Source organism: Austrofundulus limnaeus, unplaced genomic scaffold, assembly GCF_001266775.1.
Source record: "Austrofundulus limnaeus strain Quisiro unplaced genomic scaffold, Austrofundulus_limnaeus-1.0 Scaffold666, whole genome shotgun sequence".
Lineage (NCBI taxonomy): Eukaryota > Metazoa > Chordata > Actinopteri > Cyprinodontiformes > Rivulidae > Austrofundulus > Austrofundulus limnaeus.
Genome location: NW_013953068.1, coordinates 50,268 through 66,335, shown reverse-complemented (window position 1 = coordinate 66,335; position 16,068 = coordinate 50,268). Strand labels below are relative to the sequence as shown.

At 40.0% G+C, this 16,068-nt stretch overlaps 2 protein-coding genes across 6 annotated transcripts in view; both read right to left on the bottom strand.

The window, feature by feature from the left end:
• syvn1 (synovial apoptosis inhibitor 1, synoviolin) overlaps positions 1-1,329 on the bottom strand; it is a gene marked incomplete in the record, with an annotated part of 26,234 nt that extends 24,905 nt beyond the window's left edge. For 3 of the 4 annotated variants that reach the window (XM_014027625.1, XM_014027623.1, XM_014027626.1), the window contains 1 exon segment: positions 1,151-1,329. 4 annotated transcript variants of the gene reach the window in all.
• A 632-nt stretch (positions 1,330-1,961) lies between these two features.
• Positions 1,962-16,068, bottom strand: part of smad5 (SMAD family member 5) — a 28,080-nt gene continuing 13,973 nt past the window's right edge. For both annotated transcript variants that reach the window (XM_014027620.1, XM_014027621.1), the window contains exons 3-7: positions 9,331-9,624; positions 6,369-6,473; positions 3,372-3,593; positions 3,030-3,286; positions 1,962-2,956 (exon numbers count right to left, since the gene is read on the bottom strand). In XM_014027620.1, coding sequence (XP_013883074.1) covers positions 2,813-2,956; positions 3,030-3,286; positions 3,372-3,593; positions 6,369-6,473; positions 9,331-9,624 — 1,022 coding nt within the window. In that variant the 3' untranslated portion in view covers positions 1,962-2,812. The remainder of the gene's footprint in view (positions 2,957-3,029; positions 3,287-3,371; positions 3,594-6,368; positions 6,474-9,330; positions 9,625-16,068) is intronic.

Below are 16,068 nucleotides of genomic sequence, written 5' to 3'. Positions count from 1 at the left end.
CTTTAAATTGATTTCTGGAGATTATCCAAGGTGCTTCATGACCCATAATTGGGTCCCAAGCCCAACTTAGGGAACCAAAGTGCGGTGGTTCCCAAACTTTTCAGATTTTGACCCACAAAATAACAGTAGCAGAGACCTGTGCCCCCAACTATTTTTGGATGATAAACATCAGGCCAACAAAACAAGGGCATAGGAACAACATTTTTATGCCACACTTATCCATTTTAAATATACTAACCTCACTCCTTTGTAACAAATAAGGCAAAAATGTAATTAATTCTGAAAATCTTTTCAGGACCCCACCTTGATGTTTCGGGACCCCACTTTGGGTCCCGACCCCAACTTTGGGAAACACTGTACTAGACTATTTCATGTCGGGCAGGTAAAAAAATAAAATAAAATCTTGTCGAACCCTGGCTTTGGGCATGTTTTTATGAGAGCATAACTGATATAAAACTCAAAAAAGTTGATTTTACATGATAATGCTCCTTTAAACGTTTGATCAGATGAACGGTCTGTTTCAGTTTAATACTTGTTGCAATAAAATGTTTACTCTGATTTTGTTGTTTTCTCTTCATTTCACATTTTGGAGACATTTTTCAACTGGTCTTTTATGCTAGAAATTGTTTGCTAAATCAAGTGAACTATTTTTGGGATTAAATGTGTGAAATTATACTATCAAATGTATGATTAACTTAGTTAAATGCTGAACAGAAACAAGTAAACTAAACTTTGAAGAGCTCCTAATGAAACAAATGTTTCTGTAGTTCAGGTTAATCAGAACAAAAAGAAAAAACTGTAAACATTAAAGTCAAATATCACAAATAATTTCAACCCTTCAGTGCCTGTTTTATAGAAACATTTCTTTAATCTAAAGCAGTAAAACTATTTTACACCGAGTAGTGATCCTGTGAATACCTCCTGGCTGCTCCTCTGAAGCTAATTTTGTTTCTAAATTAAACCCTAGAAATACAACAGTAAAAGTACACAAGTACTTCTAAAACACGGTGCAACACTGTGAGATACTTATATGTGTCTGAAACACTCAGGAACATTTGCTTTTATCTTATTTCTGTGAGCAGCTTCACATGAATGTGATATTTATACAAGTTAGCCTGCGTTAGCTTGTAGCTACAGCTGTCAGACTCACCAACCTGTCGTCTGAGACTTGCTCCTCCGGTGATTCAACGATGCTTCTTATCCGCTAAAACCAGTATATTTTACCAGCGAGTCCATTTTAACCACACCACCGTTACCTCCTAATATTTAATATTAGTTTCGCCTGTGGACCGTCTACGTGTTTATCCTTGGCTTGCTCGGGAGCCACCTCACTTCCGGTTGGTACGGTAATTTTACGCAAGATCAACGGCGCGCATCCCCGACAAGCGCGCAGTTTTATTTATGAAAGTTGTAATTTAAGCACACATGAGGAAAATAAAATGAAACAAAACTTACCTAATATTTACCTTCCTTCTCAGCGCACTGTTTTCAAGCGTGTCTTAAGTGTATTGCGCAAGTTGTAGAGGTTTTACGGTAAATATAAACGTGGACCAATAGGAAGCTTACAAGAGTGACGGAAGCGTGTAAATTTAAAGCACTCAACTCAGCCTACATGAAACAGGAGGGGGGCTCTTATTATCTACAAAACTTTAATAAAACCTTTGAAAATGTTGTAGCTACAGGTGCTGCTGGGAATCTTTGGAGACAAACCAAATTAAAAGTGAATTAAAAGTAGAATAGTTGTAGTTTTGTTATAAAACAGTGTATACTTTTAAAAGTTGGGGTCACAAGTCTCCACAATCTTTATTTTGAGGTTAAGACAAGTTTGTGAACAGAAATAAAATTAATAACTTCTACACCCAATACTAATCAAGGTGGTAATTATGAGTCAATGTTTCATTAGTAGATTTTATAACTCAAAAATAACAAATATTAAAGTAAATCCAGACCGAAGCACAAAAAACAATCATTAACAAATCTTATGTTTATTTCATTTGAACTAATGTAGTAAAATTATCAACATAATGCCTTGGTACCCAAGCCAACATTTTGAAATAACTCCTAAAAAACAATAAAATAAAAAAAAATCAGTGAGTGCACAATATTGTTAATACAGTGAGTCTGAAAAAAGGCACTCTTATTTGAACATATGAACAAGAATCATTCATAATGGGGGTGTCCATTTCCTGATTACATGACTACTAATATTTCAATGGATGTAAGATTCAATGTTAGCTTATGGTCATGTCAGACGTGTTCAGTGATCTCCCATACACAACGCTCTCAAAGCTGTAGCTCAGTGTTCATTTCTAGCAGTAAGTTATAAAAAGAAAAGCTTTGTTATGTCAGTCTAATGGTGAACAGAACCGTATGTATATCTAAAGTGAAATAACAGACGTAAGATAAGTCTTTTATAAAGTTCAAAATGTCTGTCAGACATAAGGCAGAAGAGTAAAACTGTTCTGTTCAGATAACTACACAATAATCATTTGTTAAAAACAATAAAAATTAGATGCAAACATGAACATTTGACAGTTTGATAAAAAAAAAAAGCCTGGTTCTGACACTGAGCAGTGGTCTGTCCATGTCCATTCGACTTTCCTCGTCTTTCTCCACGCGTTTCTTTCCGGCGTCATTTACGTTGTTTGTTTTAAATCCTTGTGAGTCTGGCAGAAACTGCTTGAATTTTCTGCCAGAGCTAAATATCCCTTCCCAAAGTGTAAACAGTTCCATCATTAAGACAGCTTTAAATAATAAATCTTTGCTGGAGGAAAACATTAAAAACAGGTCAAATGATTTTTCTTTCAGTCTGTTAGGACACAGAGGAGATGGGGTTGAGCGGTGAGCCCATCTGTGTCAGCACTTTGTCCAGCCACTGCAGAGGCCCGTGCAGGTGCACCTCGATCCAGCAGGGGGTGCTGGTCACATCCTGTCGGTGGTACTCCGCTCCCCAGCCCTGAAAGAACAACATACATGAAGACCGCTGCTGGAGCGAACGAGTCGAGTCATTTCATCCTAAGTGCTCTCACCTTGACGAAGCTCATCCTAATCGTGCACATCTTTGTGAGCTCGTACACAGCCTCAAAGCCATGATTCACCGACTGAGCCAGAAGCTGAGCAAACTCCTGGTTGTTAAAGATTTTCAGGCTGCATCCACTGGGGATCTTACACACAGTGGTGGGATGGAAGTTGTGATGGTAATTACAGTTACGACTCTGGACAAAAATGCTGGTGTCACTGAGGCACTCTGCGTACACCTCTCCTCCCACGTAGTACAGGTGCACTCCTGGTGAACAAACACAACCTATCACTATTCCTGCAGGAGAAAAACAACAACCTCACCATTTCCTTTCATTTGAAGTTATTCGTACCTTTTCCAATATGTCTGCGGGTGTTCTCGATTGTTGAGTTGCGGTTGACGTTGGACAGCAGTCCGAGGCAGAAGCGGTTTTTATTGTTGGAAGGGTCAGTGAAACCGTCCACAAGAACACTGGTTGAAGAGGCGTGGTAGGCCTCTCCTACCCGATTGTTCAGCTCATAGTAGACAATGGAGCACCAGTGGCTTGGCTCCTCATACTCCACTGGCTGCACATCTGGAAACAACAAAACAAAGTATTCAGTACATATAACCTTATATTTGGGTAATCTTGCACTTCATTAGCTTTTCACCTGAAGCCTTTCGGTTCAGACAGAACGGTTTGTCACAAACACGAGGTGGATATTTGGAATTTAAAGGGTTTTTTTCTGATATGAAACTCTCGACTCAATACAACCTGCCAGAGGAACAACTGTTTTATAGTTAAAAATCTTTTTAGTTAAAGGTCTTTTTCAGTTTCTATGGGGGAATACTCTTCTTCATCTAGTCCTATTTGCTGTGGTGTACCTCAAGGTTCTATTTTAGGACCTATTCTTTTTGGTTTGTACATGCTGCCATTGGGATCAATTTTTAAAAAGTGCAAAATATCTTTCCATTTTTATGCTGATGACATTCAAGTTTATTATCCTTTTGATTCAAATATCTCTGCCCCTCTGCAGCCCCTTTTAAATTGTCTCCAGAACATCAAAGACTGGTTATCCCAGAATTGTCTGACTTTGAATGAAGACAAAACCGAAGTTATTTTGTTTGGTAATCACTCTATTCATGATGGTTTACCTGGAATTCTTGGCCCACTTGCTCGATATTGCTCATCTGTGGTCAAGAATCTTGGGACTGTTTTTAGACAGTGCTTTTAAATTTGAGAAACAAATATCTTCAGTTGTTAAAACCATTTTTTATCAGCTTCCTCTAATCAAAGCAAAATCTTACATCCCCCACAACGACCTTGAAACTCTTATCCATGCTTTTATTACATCTAGACTGGACTATTGCAACTCTTTACAGTATATGTTGGTTTGGAACAATCATCTGTCCATTGCTTGCAGTTAGTCCAGAACACTGCTGCACGTCTTTTAACAGGTTCTAGAAGACAGGACCACATCACTCCTGTTTTATCTGACTTGTACTGGCTGCCTGTTCGATTTCGTATTGATTTTAAGATTCTTTTACTTAGGTTTAAGAAGTTTTAAATGGCCTGGCACCCAGTTATTTATTGGCCCTGTTGCACTTTTATACCCCAAACAGAGAACTTAGATCCTCTAATCAGATGCGTTTGTGCAGCCAAAGGCAAAACTAAAGCGTAGAGGGGAACGGGCTTTAGCTGTGGCGGCCCCCAGACTCTGGAACAACTTGCCTCTTGAGATCCGTATATTGTAGAGTCTGTTCAGTCTTTTAAATCCGACTTAAAAACTCTATTTTTTACACTGGCTTTTAACTCAAGTTCAGTTTCAGCTACATGGGGAATTTGTAATTTATCTTTTTATTTTGTTTACAGCTTTTAATTTGTTTTATTGTATTGTGACTGTGAAGCACTTTGGTTAACACTGTTGTTTTTAAATGTGCTAATAAATAAAGTGATGATGATGATGAAATATAATATTAAACATGTTAATGTGTTCAAGGGGTATTTCAGACCTTTTGAAGTAAACATTATGAATATTTAAATTTGACCTGTTGTACACAGCTCTCTGATCTGTTTCGTTTAGTTGAATTAAAGCCCAGACTGAGTGAAGTCAAAACTAACTGGGATTGCTGTCATCTTTAAACAACTTCAATATAAAACTATCTCACACCAGGTCAGGTTAATGCTGTTTTATAAAGCTTTACAGCTCCATCAATAGGCATTACACACTTACATTATGTGCAAACACAAAAGGCAGCAGCAACACTGAGTGCAGCCTAGTATACTGAATACATGTTAAAGGTTTAAATCTGGCTTTTAGCTTAGAGGAGTGCCGTTATGCCCCATTTCTGTGTAACAACACCTTAAATATCCTGATGCATCTCAGTAATCCAGGTAGAAAAAAATCAAAAAGAAAAAATAAGTAGTTCCTCTGGATGGTTCTTCTTTAGTGAAACATTTCGTCTCTCCTCCAAGAGACTTCTTCAGTCTGATGAGTTTCAGGTGAACTCAGCCTTATAAGCACTGCCTCCACATGGACAAACAGGTTAGTCACATGCAAAAGAGGGCCATCACCTAACAATAGGCTTGATTAGCTCTATTGTTCATAGAGGGTCATGTGCCCCATCACCTGACTTATTGGTTTGGATGCTGTGGTTCTTAGGTGTCATGTGTATGTAGTGAATGCAGGCGGGGCTCAACGTCCCCTTGTTTTTGTTTTGTCCCTCTTTGTGTTGGTATCGTTGGGGCCCTGATTCACACCTTTTGCTCACAGGGAGCTGAGTCATACTTGCAATAAGTCAGGTGATGGACACATGACTCTCTATGAACAATAGAGCTAATCAAGCCTATTGTTAGTCGATGGCCCTCTTTTGCATATGACTAAATAGAGCTAATCAAGCCTATTGTTAGTCGATGGCCCTCTTTTGCATGTGACTAAGCTGTTTGTCCACCATGTGGACATTTAAGAAGTGGCTTATAAGGCTGAGTTCACCTGAACCTCTGACTGAAGTCTCTTGGAGGAGAGACGAAACGTTTCACTAAAGAAGAACCATCCAGAGGATCTACTTGTTTTTTCTTTTTTCTACCTGGATTACTGAGATGCATCAGGACAGAAACTGGTTACAGAAAAGATGTGATCCTCCTCCCTAACAGAATTCAGACTGAGATAAAAACCAGACTGAAACAAACTGTCGGTTCTGTTTGAGATCAAGTCCAGAACAGTGTTTTCTCTCACATAAATAAAGGCACAAAGACAAGATTCTTTATGTGTGCTGCTGAAAACTGGACTTCTTTTATTCTTTTCCAATAAAAACACTGAAATTAAAATAATAATAACACGGTGCTGCTACTGTTGTGTGCACTTCTCACCTCTTGGTATGCCTTGTGACACCAGACTGCTGCTGGTGTCCATGGACTGGCTCTCTGGGCCCAGCTGTTCGTCAGGGGGCATGTAAGCTGGGGGTGGGGTGTCAGCTGAGACAGGAAAACCAGTTAGCAAGGATTGTACCAGTTGCTGCTGTTTCAGGCAAATGGTCTCACACACACACACACACACACACACGTTTAATGTAACAGATATCTGCATCCATTGGATGTTGTGTTTGGAATCACCTGCTTTGTTTTAAGGTGGTAAAACAAATAGTTTGTATTTATTCCTTTCTACACACTTTGTAGATTATTTTTTCTGCACTCCACCTGTTTAATATGTGCGCTCTGGCAGGGTGACAATCATTATAGTCGCACTTTGGAGTGCAAGCGCATTCACACATGCTGCGGCGCACACTCCTCCCGCAGTAGGCATTGTGGTCGGTTGGCATCCGACCGGAGGACGCACCATCACGTAAACATGTAAACAGTTTGGCGTTCATTTTCACACACCAGAACCAGGTCCGGATAAGTTATGTTTTTTTCCCCCTCTTCATTTGCACTCTCAGGCTCGCTGCTTCCCACTTCCTCTGTTTTGACTCCAGCTGGTTACATCATCAAAAAGAATTGCGCGGTTGGCCGGTAGACTACAGATCTCTATCATAGGACAAATTTATATCGTTTCTACCGTATATCGTTTATATCGCGCATTCCTACTTGGTCCTAGACCTAACCCCACACCTGTAATTTGCATTTGGACCCATGGGGACCGGGCATTGGTCCCCACGATGCTGCATTTTTGGGGAAATTGTCCCCAAAATGTAGGAAAAACAAGGCCACACACACACTCTCCCTAGACAATCATCACAGGACGTGTGCCCCAGAAATGGTGTCAGATTACACACATGCTTCACTTCCAGGCCACATGCTATCACATTCCCATCAGAGCTGCAACACGAGCTGCTGAAGGCCTTACTGATGAAGACAGGAGAAAACATAAACACTGCAGCAAACCTTTACTAAACTGGTAAATAGACTGTCCTTCTTTTCTATCCATCCAGGACACTCAAAGCTCTTCACTCTACAATCTGTGTCCTCATTTATCCATTCACACAACAATATTAGGTCTCTACAAAGCTAATACAAGTAAATCCATCTATACAGACTAATCTGTGATTTAAATCACACTCACACACTGATGGGACACACATCAGAGGGGTTCAGAGTATTGCCCAAGGGAAACTTGGACATGTGACAGAATAATGGGGAATCAAACCACCAACTCTAATATTAGAAGAACAACTCCTCTAACCACTTATCCACAGCCACTCCCAAAACTACTGTAAACAATGATTGCTAAATTGCTGTGAATATAACCGTAAAATTCAACATTTTCTGTTTATCTGCAGCTAGCTGACCTGCACTTTACAGCACACTGACATGCTGAACCCTGTGGGGACCTTCCATTGACTTACATATCCAAACCCTGACCCATTTAGCCTAAAGTTAACCTCAGCTGACCCTAAAACTAACTTAAAGTGTATCTTACCCCCCGTGTGAAAAGATAACTCCGCCCAAAGGCAAAATATGAAAAATACATCAAAGTGGGTAGGGGAGGGGGTGTAGGTGGGGGGTGTTAGAGAGCGGAGGTGTGGCCAGGACGAGTCTCGGCTGAGCTGTCCGCCTCACACCACACCAGCCTCGGACAGAGGAGCGCTCCGCGACAGCCTGACATAAAAAAATAAAAACATACAGCTGCAGCTGCTCACATGATCACTAGTTTAAATCAGGAATAAAAGTTTTGGGTCTTGTTTGACTGAAGTTCGGTCCATTAGGGTTGCAGCTGCCCAGCTGTGTTTTTGCCTTTTTTTCCCTCCTCCCCTCCTGCTGTGCAGGAAGTACTGCTGGTGTGTGTGTGTGTGTGTGTGTGTGTAGAGAGAGCAGCACAGCAGTCAGCTCTCCCACCCGAGGCTGAAGGTCAACAGACGATCATGCTAAGCTTGCTAACTGTTCCACCCTCTGACTGCTGCAGGGGCGTGTCTTAGAGAGAGGCTTTTATACCAGAACACAGCCGCTGTGACGAAACCRTGGAGAAGACACGTCACCGTGGAGAGCCGTTAACCAATATGCAAATTAGCCTGCAGTACCACTGCTCTACCCATATGAGCAGCAAAAACATGTTTTTAGACCAAATATTACAGATTTGAACAAATACGCACAAAAACATCAAAATTAGCACAGAAACAGTACTATATAACATTTTAGACACATTCTAGACAGTTTATCAGCTAAAAAAAGTTAATTTGGGGTAAGTTACTCTTTAAACCTTGGTCCTAAACCTAACCCCACACCTATCATTTGCATTTGGACCCATGGGGACCTGGCATCGGTCTACACGATTCACTTCGGTCCCCACGAGTCTGCTTTTTTTTTGGGAAAATTTTCCCCACGTCGTAGGAAAAACACACACACACACACACACACACACACACACACACACGTCCTTGTATTTGCATCACACTGAGCACTTTTTATCGACTTCCATTCATTTTTGTAACTATATTTATTCCTAACCCTGACATTTCTAAAATTATCTTGCTGGTCTATAGCTAACCCTAACCTGAACCAGAACTTAATTCACACCATACTGCTTAGCTAACATATTGTTAGTTTTTATTTAAGTGGGCATCTTGATTTTGTTAAACATTATCTCGCTATGATTGGAGTATTGATGTCTTGAAATACATAATACCTACATTTAAAACCATTTGAGAAGATAAGATGATTATACCACGTCAGAGAAAAACATTTTATTCTTGAACTAGAAACATTATTAATGGTACACATAAGACCAATGTAAGACCTGTGTTTGTGAAGTCATTCTGTTTGTTAGCTACATGACAAAGACCCTAGAGAAATAAAAACAGTCTGGTGTGTTTCCCAGGGTTAGGTAGTGCGTTCATACCTGGGAGCTGGAATGGGCTAGAGGGCCCCGAGCTGGCGGGCGAGTTGGGATAAGTACCACTGCTGGCTGGAGAAGAAGGATATGGAGAATTGGGAGAAATGGGGAACGTGCCGCCGCTGCCTCCTCCACCTCCACCATTGCTGCTGCCCCCACTGTGAGGTTGCTGGAAGGACTCTGGAAAGGTGGCGTTCAGGGGCATGTGTGGCTCGTTATGGGTGAGGTTGCGAAACTGGACGAGTAAGCTGTGCTGAGGGTTGAACTCGCTGTGCCGCGGGACCAAGACAGGAGGCAGAACTGCACAGAACAAAAGGTAATTTGTCTTTGAAAATGAAGGAAATGTTCATACTAATGAGGTTTAGTGTTACCATAAAAAGGCTTTCATGAAATACAGGCATGCAATGTTTTTGACAAGAAACTGTTTGAATAATAAAGTTTTATTGAACATAAATGCTTTCACTTTCTAGACAGAAGGTTTTGATAGACATAATTGTACGAAGGTGACATTGAATAAAAACTTTAGTTTTGGCTGCAACATTTAACATCCAAGATTAGTTAGGGCTACATCACTGTACATTATTAAGTGTAAAGGAATCTGACAGATTTCTTTATACAACTGAATATGACAACCGCTGAGACCACGGCTGTGTCCACATTCAGAGGCTGGGTCCTCTGAAGGATCCGGCCGATCCAGTCTAGGTAGGCCGGGTACTTGATAGACTGGGAAGACCAGAAAAAAGTGGTTGGGAATTTGGACTGCTTAGCTTCCTGTCCTTACTCCAACGTGCATCCTATCCCCTAGCAACCGTGGCGACGCTAAACAGAAGCAACATTAGACTAAAATTAGAAAAATGTCAGTATATTAGTGTTATTAACATTCATTCTTCTTTAGATTGTTCTTTTTTCATGTACGGTGCCCTGAGACAATGTATGTTGTGACTTGGTGCTACATAAATAAACTGAACTGAATAGCCTATATGCCACGGTCATTAATGACGTATTTCCAGTAAAATTTTTGCCACGCTCCTCCCTTCCACTTCCCGTTTACTGCCTGTTTTTAGCGTTAGCTGCTAGTACTAGTCTGTGAAAAAGTCACAAAAGTTAAAGCATCTGTGATCTACTGGTATAAAACCTGAGTTCTGTTGTGTGCTGTTGTGTCCACTAACCAGCAGGTACGATAGAGTGGTTAGTTTTTATCCATTTTCCTCTTGATGAGGAGGTGACAGCAGTGGATTATAGCATTATAGGGAAAACTTATCTTTTAAAGCTCACGCTTGTGTTTGTAATCTGCATTTCTAACCTGAGGATATTCAAGAGCCAGCATCAGAGATGAGAAGATGGAGGTGACAAAAGGGAAATGTACATTTATCCCCTTTTTCTGCCAAGATGAGAGAGGAAAGACCTCCTCCAGAGGACAGCTAGCAGGAAGCTAACACAGCAGCCGATACAGGTAGGTGAGTGTGTGCGCGTTTGTGTTATAGAGAGCATGAAATATTTTTAGGCAACTTTGTCATGAGTTTTATGCAAAAGTAAAACTTTGTTAGAGTGTACATTAGGCTATAGAGTAGACTAAACCGAGCACCGAGAGCAGCAGAACCTCCGCCTGATAATCATTACGTTTTCAGTTCACTAACGTCAGGGAAAACGATCCAAACCATGCAAGTAGCCCATCAATTTAAAGCCCAGACTCTGCTCTTTCCAACAATATAAGTGTCACAGCTCTACGTGAAAAATTCACAGAACAAGCAGCCACAGATTAGTGAAAAAGGCTAAATTCTGGACCCATAAACACAAACGTCTTTCCTTTGTTTTATGGCTTTAATCCACTTTGGAGTGATTTTTTTCCACTTGGCTGAACCTGTACATTTCCTGTGTTTATGTTGGTACATGTAATATGCTAATTCTGTACTGTGGAGATCATTAAGAGTCGTTGTCAGGTGAAAAAATCTTTCGCTAACACTGTTGACCATGAACCGGAAGTGTCGGGAGTGGCATCAAGTGTTGGGCCGGATGTCTGTGGCATTTAGGCTATTAACATCATAAAACAACAAATGTAGCTTAAAGGCTATTTTTGAAGAACTAAAGGGACCTGCCGTAGGAGCATGGTTATTTCATTTGTTTGATTTCTGACAATACTATTTAGAACATGTCTATACAAATAACAAAATCATTACCAACGTAACTTCCATATTTTCACAGTAATTAACCAAAACCCCACCAGTTTTGTCAAAACTGTTGCTATATTAATAAAATATACGTAAATATTTATACATAAATGTCAAAATGTATTGTTCTAGGGCTGGGCGATACGGTAAAAAAAATGATCACGATTACTTTTTTCATATCGTCCGATCTCGATTAATACCACAGTTTTTTTGTTAACCTAAAAAGTGACAGAAAGATAATTTAACAAATAAATAGCAACAGAAAAAAATAATGGCTGTTATTTTACTTTCATTAATACAACAAATAGCTGTGGTTCAGCAGAGAATTAAATTATTTTTGCAAGATATTTAAAAAGGTATTTACAAAGAAAAAATATTTATATGTAAATCATAGAATCTCACATTAATAAAGTTATCCTTTTGTAAAATTAAAGTTTTAGAAATGAATTTCACATTAAATAAGCCATAAAGAAACATAAAAAATAAAAAACAGCAACAATTTGAGCACACTTGCCAACTGTCAATCACAATCACTGTCGATCTCTCTGCGGTCAAAATACCTCAGAAACTCGCCCAAATAAGTGAACTCTGTGTGATTCAGTGTTTTATACTGGATTACGTTTTGTTTAGTTAATCCTGAGATTTCGTCTGCGTTTCATCAACTTATAAACAGAAGTGGAGCAGGAGAAGGTGGATTCTGATTGGCTGTTGTCGCGCACATTTCCTCCATGTTTGATCGAGGAAGAGGCTCACAGCTGATCACCGTGATCGACCTGAATTTGTTCTCGATCAATAATCACTATCAAATAATCGCCCAGCCCTATAGCGTTCTGTTTGGAAAGCTGATGGAAACATGCAGCAACATATGAATAAACACATAAAACATGTGGATTTTATTTTAAAATCAAAATTTTCACAAACAACGTTGATGTAGTTTCAGCTGCGTTTACTCCGTCTACCACAGAATGAATTAGTTTGTCCTGACTTCCACATTTATCACTGGATTTAGTGCACTATCTTACATTTCCTACACAAGCTTCAGTGAGCTCTTGGCCGACCCGACCGGACCGGACCGCAGGTGAGACGCCTGTAGGATCGGGGCAGGAAACGCAGCACGTGAAAGAAGCGGGAGGAAATTTTATTCTGATTTTATCAGAAATAAGAAAAAAGCTGCAGAAATCAAAGGAAATCAGTTTTTACCAACATAAACATGACGAGGAGATGTGCACAGGACATGTCCTGCTTTTTCTCTAAAGTGAAGGTAGGGTCATATTTTGATTATTTATGGTTGTATTTTTAAACTTTTTAACAAAAATGTAAAAATCTTTAGTATTTGCAAAGGCAGGCTGAAGCTTTATTAGTAGGTACAGGCAATCATTAAAATAATAAATAAAATAAACTTACAAAGCAGTGGAACTCAGCACTGCAATGACTGAATACACACAACTTCTACCTGCTGAGCAGTTTGTTTACAACAAAATAAAATGAAAGTCCTGTACGTTTTACTCTCAACAACTCTGCATTTATCTGGCTTGAATAAAACATGTTCGATCCAAAACCACTGTATGTTGTAAACAGGTGTGAAATAGCAGTGCTTTTTCACACCAAAACAATGTGTTTGAGTAAAAAAAACAAAAACAAAAAAAAAACAACTGTTGTGAATTCTACATTTTGAGTGCCAGTACCTACTGATGTTATTGGTTTAGGGGGAGATGGGCTGTATTTATATTTGTGAAGCTGAATGTTAAATTTTAACTTTTTTCTTTTATTTTAAAGCCAAATGATGGGGTTATCCCTGCTTCAGAAACCAGTGATGATCCATGAAGTCTCTCTACAGCCTTGGACGGCTGTGGCAGAGTGGTTAGGGGAGTCGAACTGGAAGGTCACCAGTTCGATCCCCAGTCCAGCTGTCTTGGTTGTTGTGTCGTTAAGCAAGATATTTCACCCCTAATGCCTCTGATGTGTCCCATCAGTGTATGAATGTGACTGGCACTGATTAGTCTCCATAGATGATTGTACATGTTAGCTCTGTAGAGACCTAATGTAGTGTGAAGAGCTTTGGGTGTCCTGGTTTTGTAGAAAGGCGCTGTACAAGTACAGTCCATTTACCTTTTCTTCATCTGAAACCTGTGATGATGATGATGATGAAGGCAGCTGTAAACAATGACCTGCAGCTGCATTTCAGTGCAATCACTCACTGATTTACAGTACTTTCCTTTCACCGTTTCTCCTTTTTTATTAGTAGTATTTGTATTCAATAACATGTTCACACTTTCAGTGTTATTTGTAACCATTTGTTTGCATTAATATAAAAATTCAGATTTGTATCTCACATTCTTGTATTCTTTAAAGGTGGTGGGGGAATGTCCCATGTTGAGAATGGTGCTAGAGACTAAAATGATCTGTCCAAACAGAGATGCATTGTTGGGGGGTTAGACTGACTGTGTGGGTAGTGCACCCTCTCCAAAAAGACAGCCTAACAGTCATGTTTTTGGTCTGTGGGAGGAAGCCAGAGTACCCGGAGAGAACTCAAGCATGCACAAAGAGAACATGCAAACTCTACCCTGAACGGTCTCTGGCCCGGGATTTGATCCAGTGACCTTCTTGCTGAGAGGCATCAGCTCTACCAACCGAGCCACTTTGTTTAAAAATAAATACTGAACCACAAAGGAGTTCCCTAAAGTAAGTTAATTCAGTTTGGTTGTTGATACAAGGCAGACGTCCATGCGTTGCGCTGCTCTTCAAGCACAGCTGCTTGTTTCTCCCTCTGCCTGCTTCATTTCTGAATACGTACATGTGCGGAGAACCAGCCGGCTTTTTCACTGAAACAGACTGTGACCAGAGTGACACAGGTAGTGTAGCTGTGATGAACACTCCCCTCCTCATAGAGGTCGAGTGGTCTGGGCCTTATTGGATCAAGCTGCTGGCTCAAGGTGCTGACTCAGCGATGCTGCAGAGGCAGTGGAGGACAGACTCTGTGCAGTTTCTGAGTGTTAACGTGATGTTAACAGTATCACTGGTTTATGTTCAAACCAGTAACAAACTTCCATCGTAGTGTTTCCTGTTCCAACCCCTGACTCACTGTTTCTGAGTGAGAGGCCTGTTTTAACCAAACTGGGAGCTGGGACATGAACATGTACGTACTGTTTTAACCAACACAAACATTCATCTGCAGCCAGACGCATTAAGATGGTTTTAGACAAAATATTGCAGAATTAAAGAAATTTACAGAAAAATGTCCAAATTGGAACATAAAGACAAAGATAATACTCTTATAAGGCACAGTTTATATAGCTTATCTTATTCTAACTTTATCCTCAGTCTTCTCTCTAAGGCTAACCCATTTAAAATCATCAACAAAGATTCAGTTAAATGCTGTGATATTACGTTTCCTGACTGACAAAACACAAGATTAAGCCAGTCAAAGTGCTGACAAGATCAGAGAAGATGTCCAATCTGGATCCTTTTTTGAAAAAGAGCAGTATTATGTATTTTCCAAGCATATAGTTTAATTTTTTGATTTTATACCACAATCAAGTAACCATGTTATCTTCAGTTGTTGTGAAAATGCTGTAGCAAAAATACATTTGACTATGCATCATAGCAAACGTCTAAATGCTTTGAAACTGGCCTCCATCTCTTTAAGAACCTCCCATCACATTAGACACTCCCACTGCAGCATGCCTTCACCACACAGCTTTTGTCATGCTCTGTGTAGGGGCAGCTCAGATGCAAACTGAGCTCCAGGGAGGAGCTTTGTACCAGCAGCTCCACAGGACTACTACAGGAGACTCAAGGATTTCTCAAACATGCATGAATGAGTCAAAGCAACACACCAGGTGTGTTTTTGATAAAGGAATGACATCACATGTTATAAAGCTTTGCATTAAGGATGCAAACAAGTAATCGACTTATGAGTGATTGTCGAATAATGGTTTATTAGATTGAAACTCCTTCCATTTGATTAATTGAAAACATCCGTTTCAGTGCAGTATGGACTCCATCCAGCAGAGGGCGCCACAGCTCTCAGTCTGGCCTACTCTGCCCCGGCCTGTTGAGCTTAGCAGAGAGCCGCCTCGGTGTGGGCAGCGTCATAATCAAATGGCAAATCTTATTTAGTTTTATTTGTCACACAACAATAATAATGGACTATACCAAACTAGAAGGAAAAGTACTGGAGGCTCTACGGCAGTGTTTCCCAAAGTTGGGGTCGGGACCCAAAGTGGGGTCCTGAAAAAATTTTCTGAATTAATTACATTTTTGCCTTAGTTGTTACAAGGAAGTGAGGTTAGTATATTTAAAATGGATAAATGTAGTATAAAAATATTGTTACTATGCCCATGTTTTATTGACCTGATACAAATGTTTATCATCCAAAAACATTTGGGGGCACAGGTCTCTGCTACTGTTATTTTGTGGGTCAAAAGCTGAAAAGTTTGGGAACCACTGCACTTTGGTTCCCAAAGTTGGGCTTGGGACCCAATTATGGGTATGTTTATCATCCAAAAATACTTGGGGGAACAGGTCTCTGCTACTGTTATTTTGTGGGTCAAAAGCTGAAAAGTTTGGGAACCAC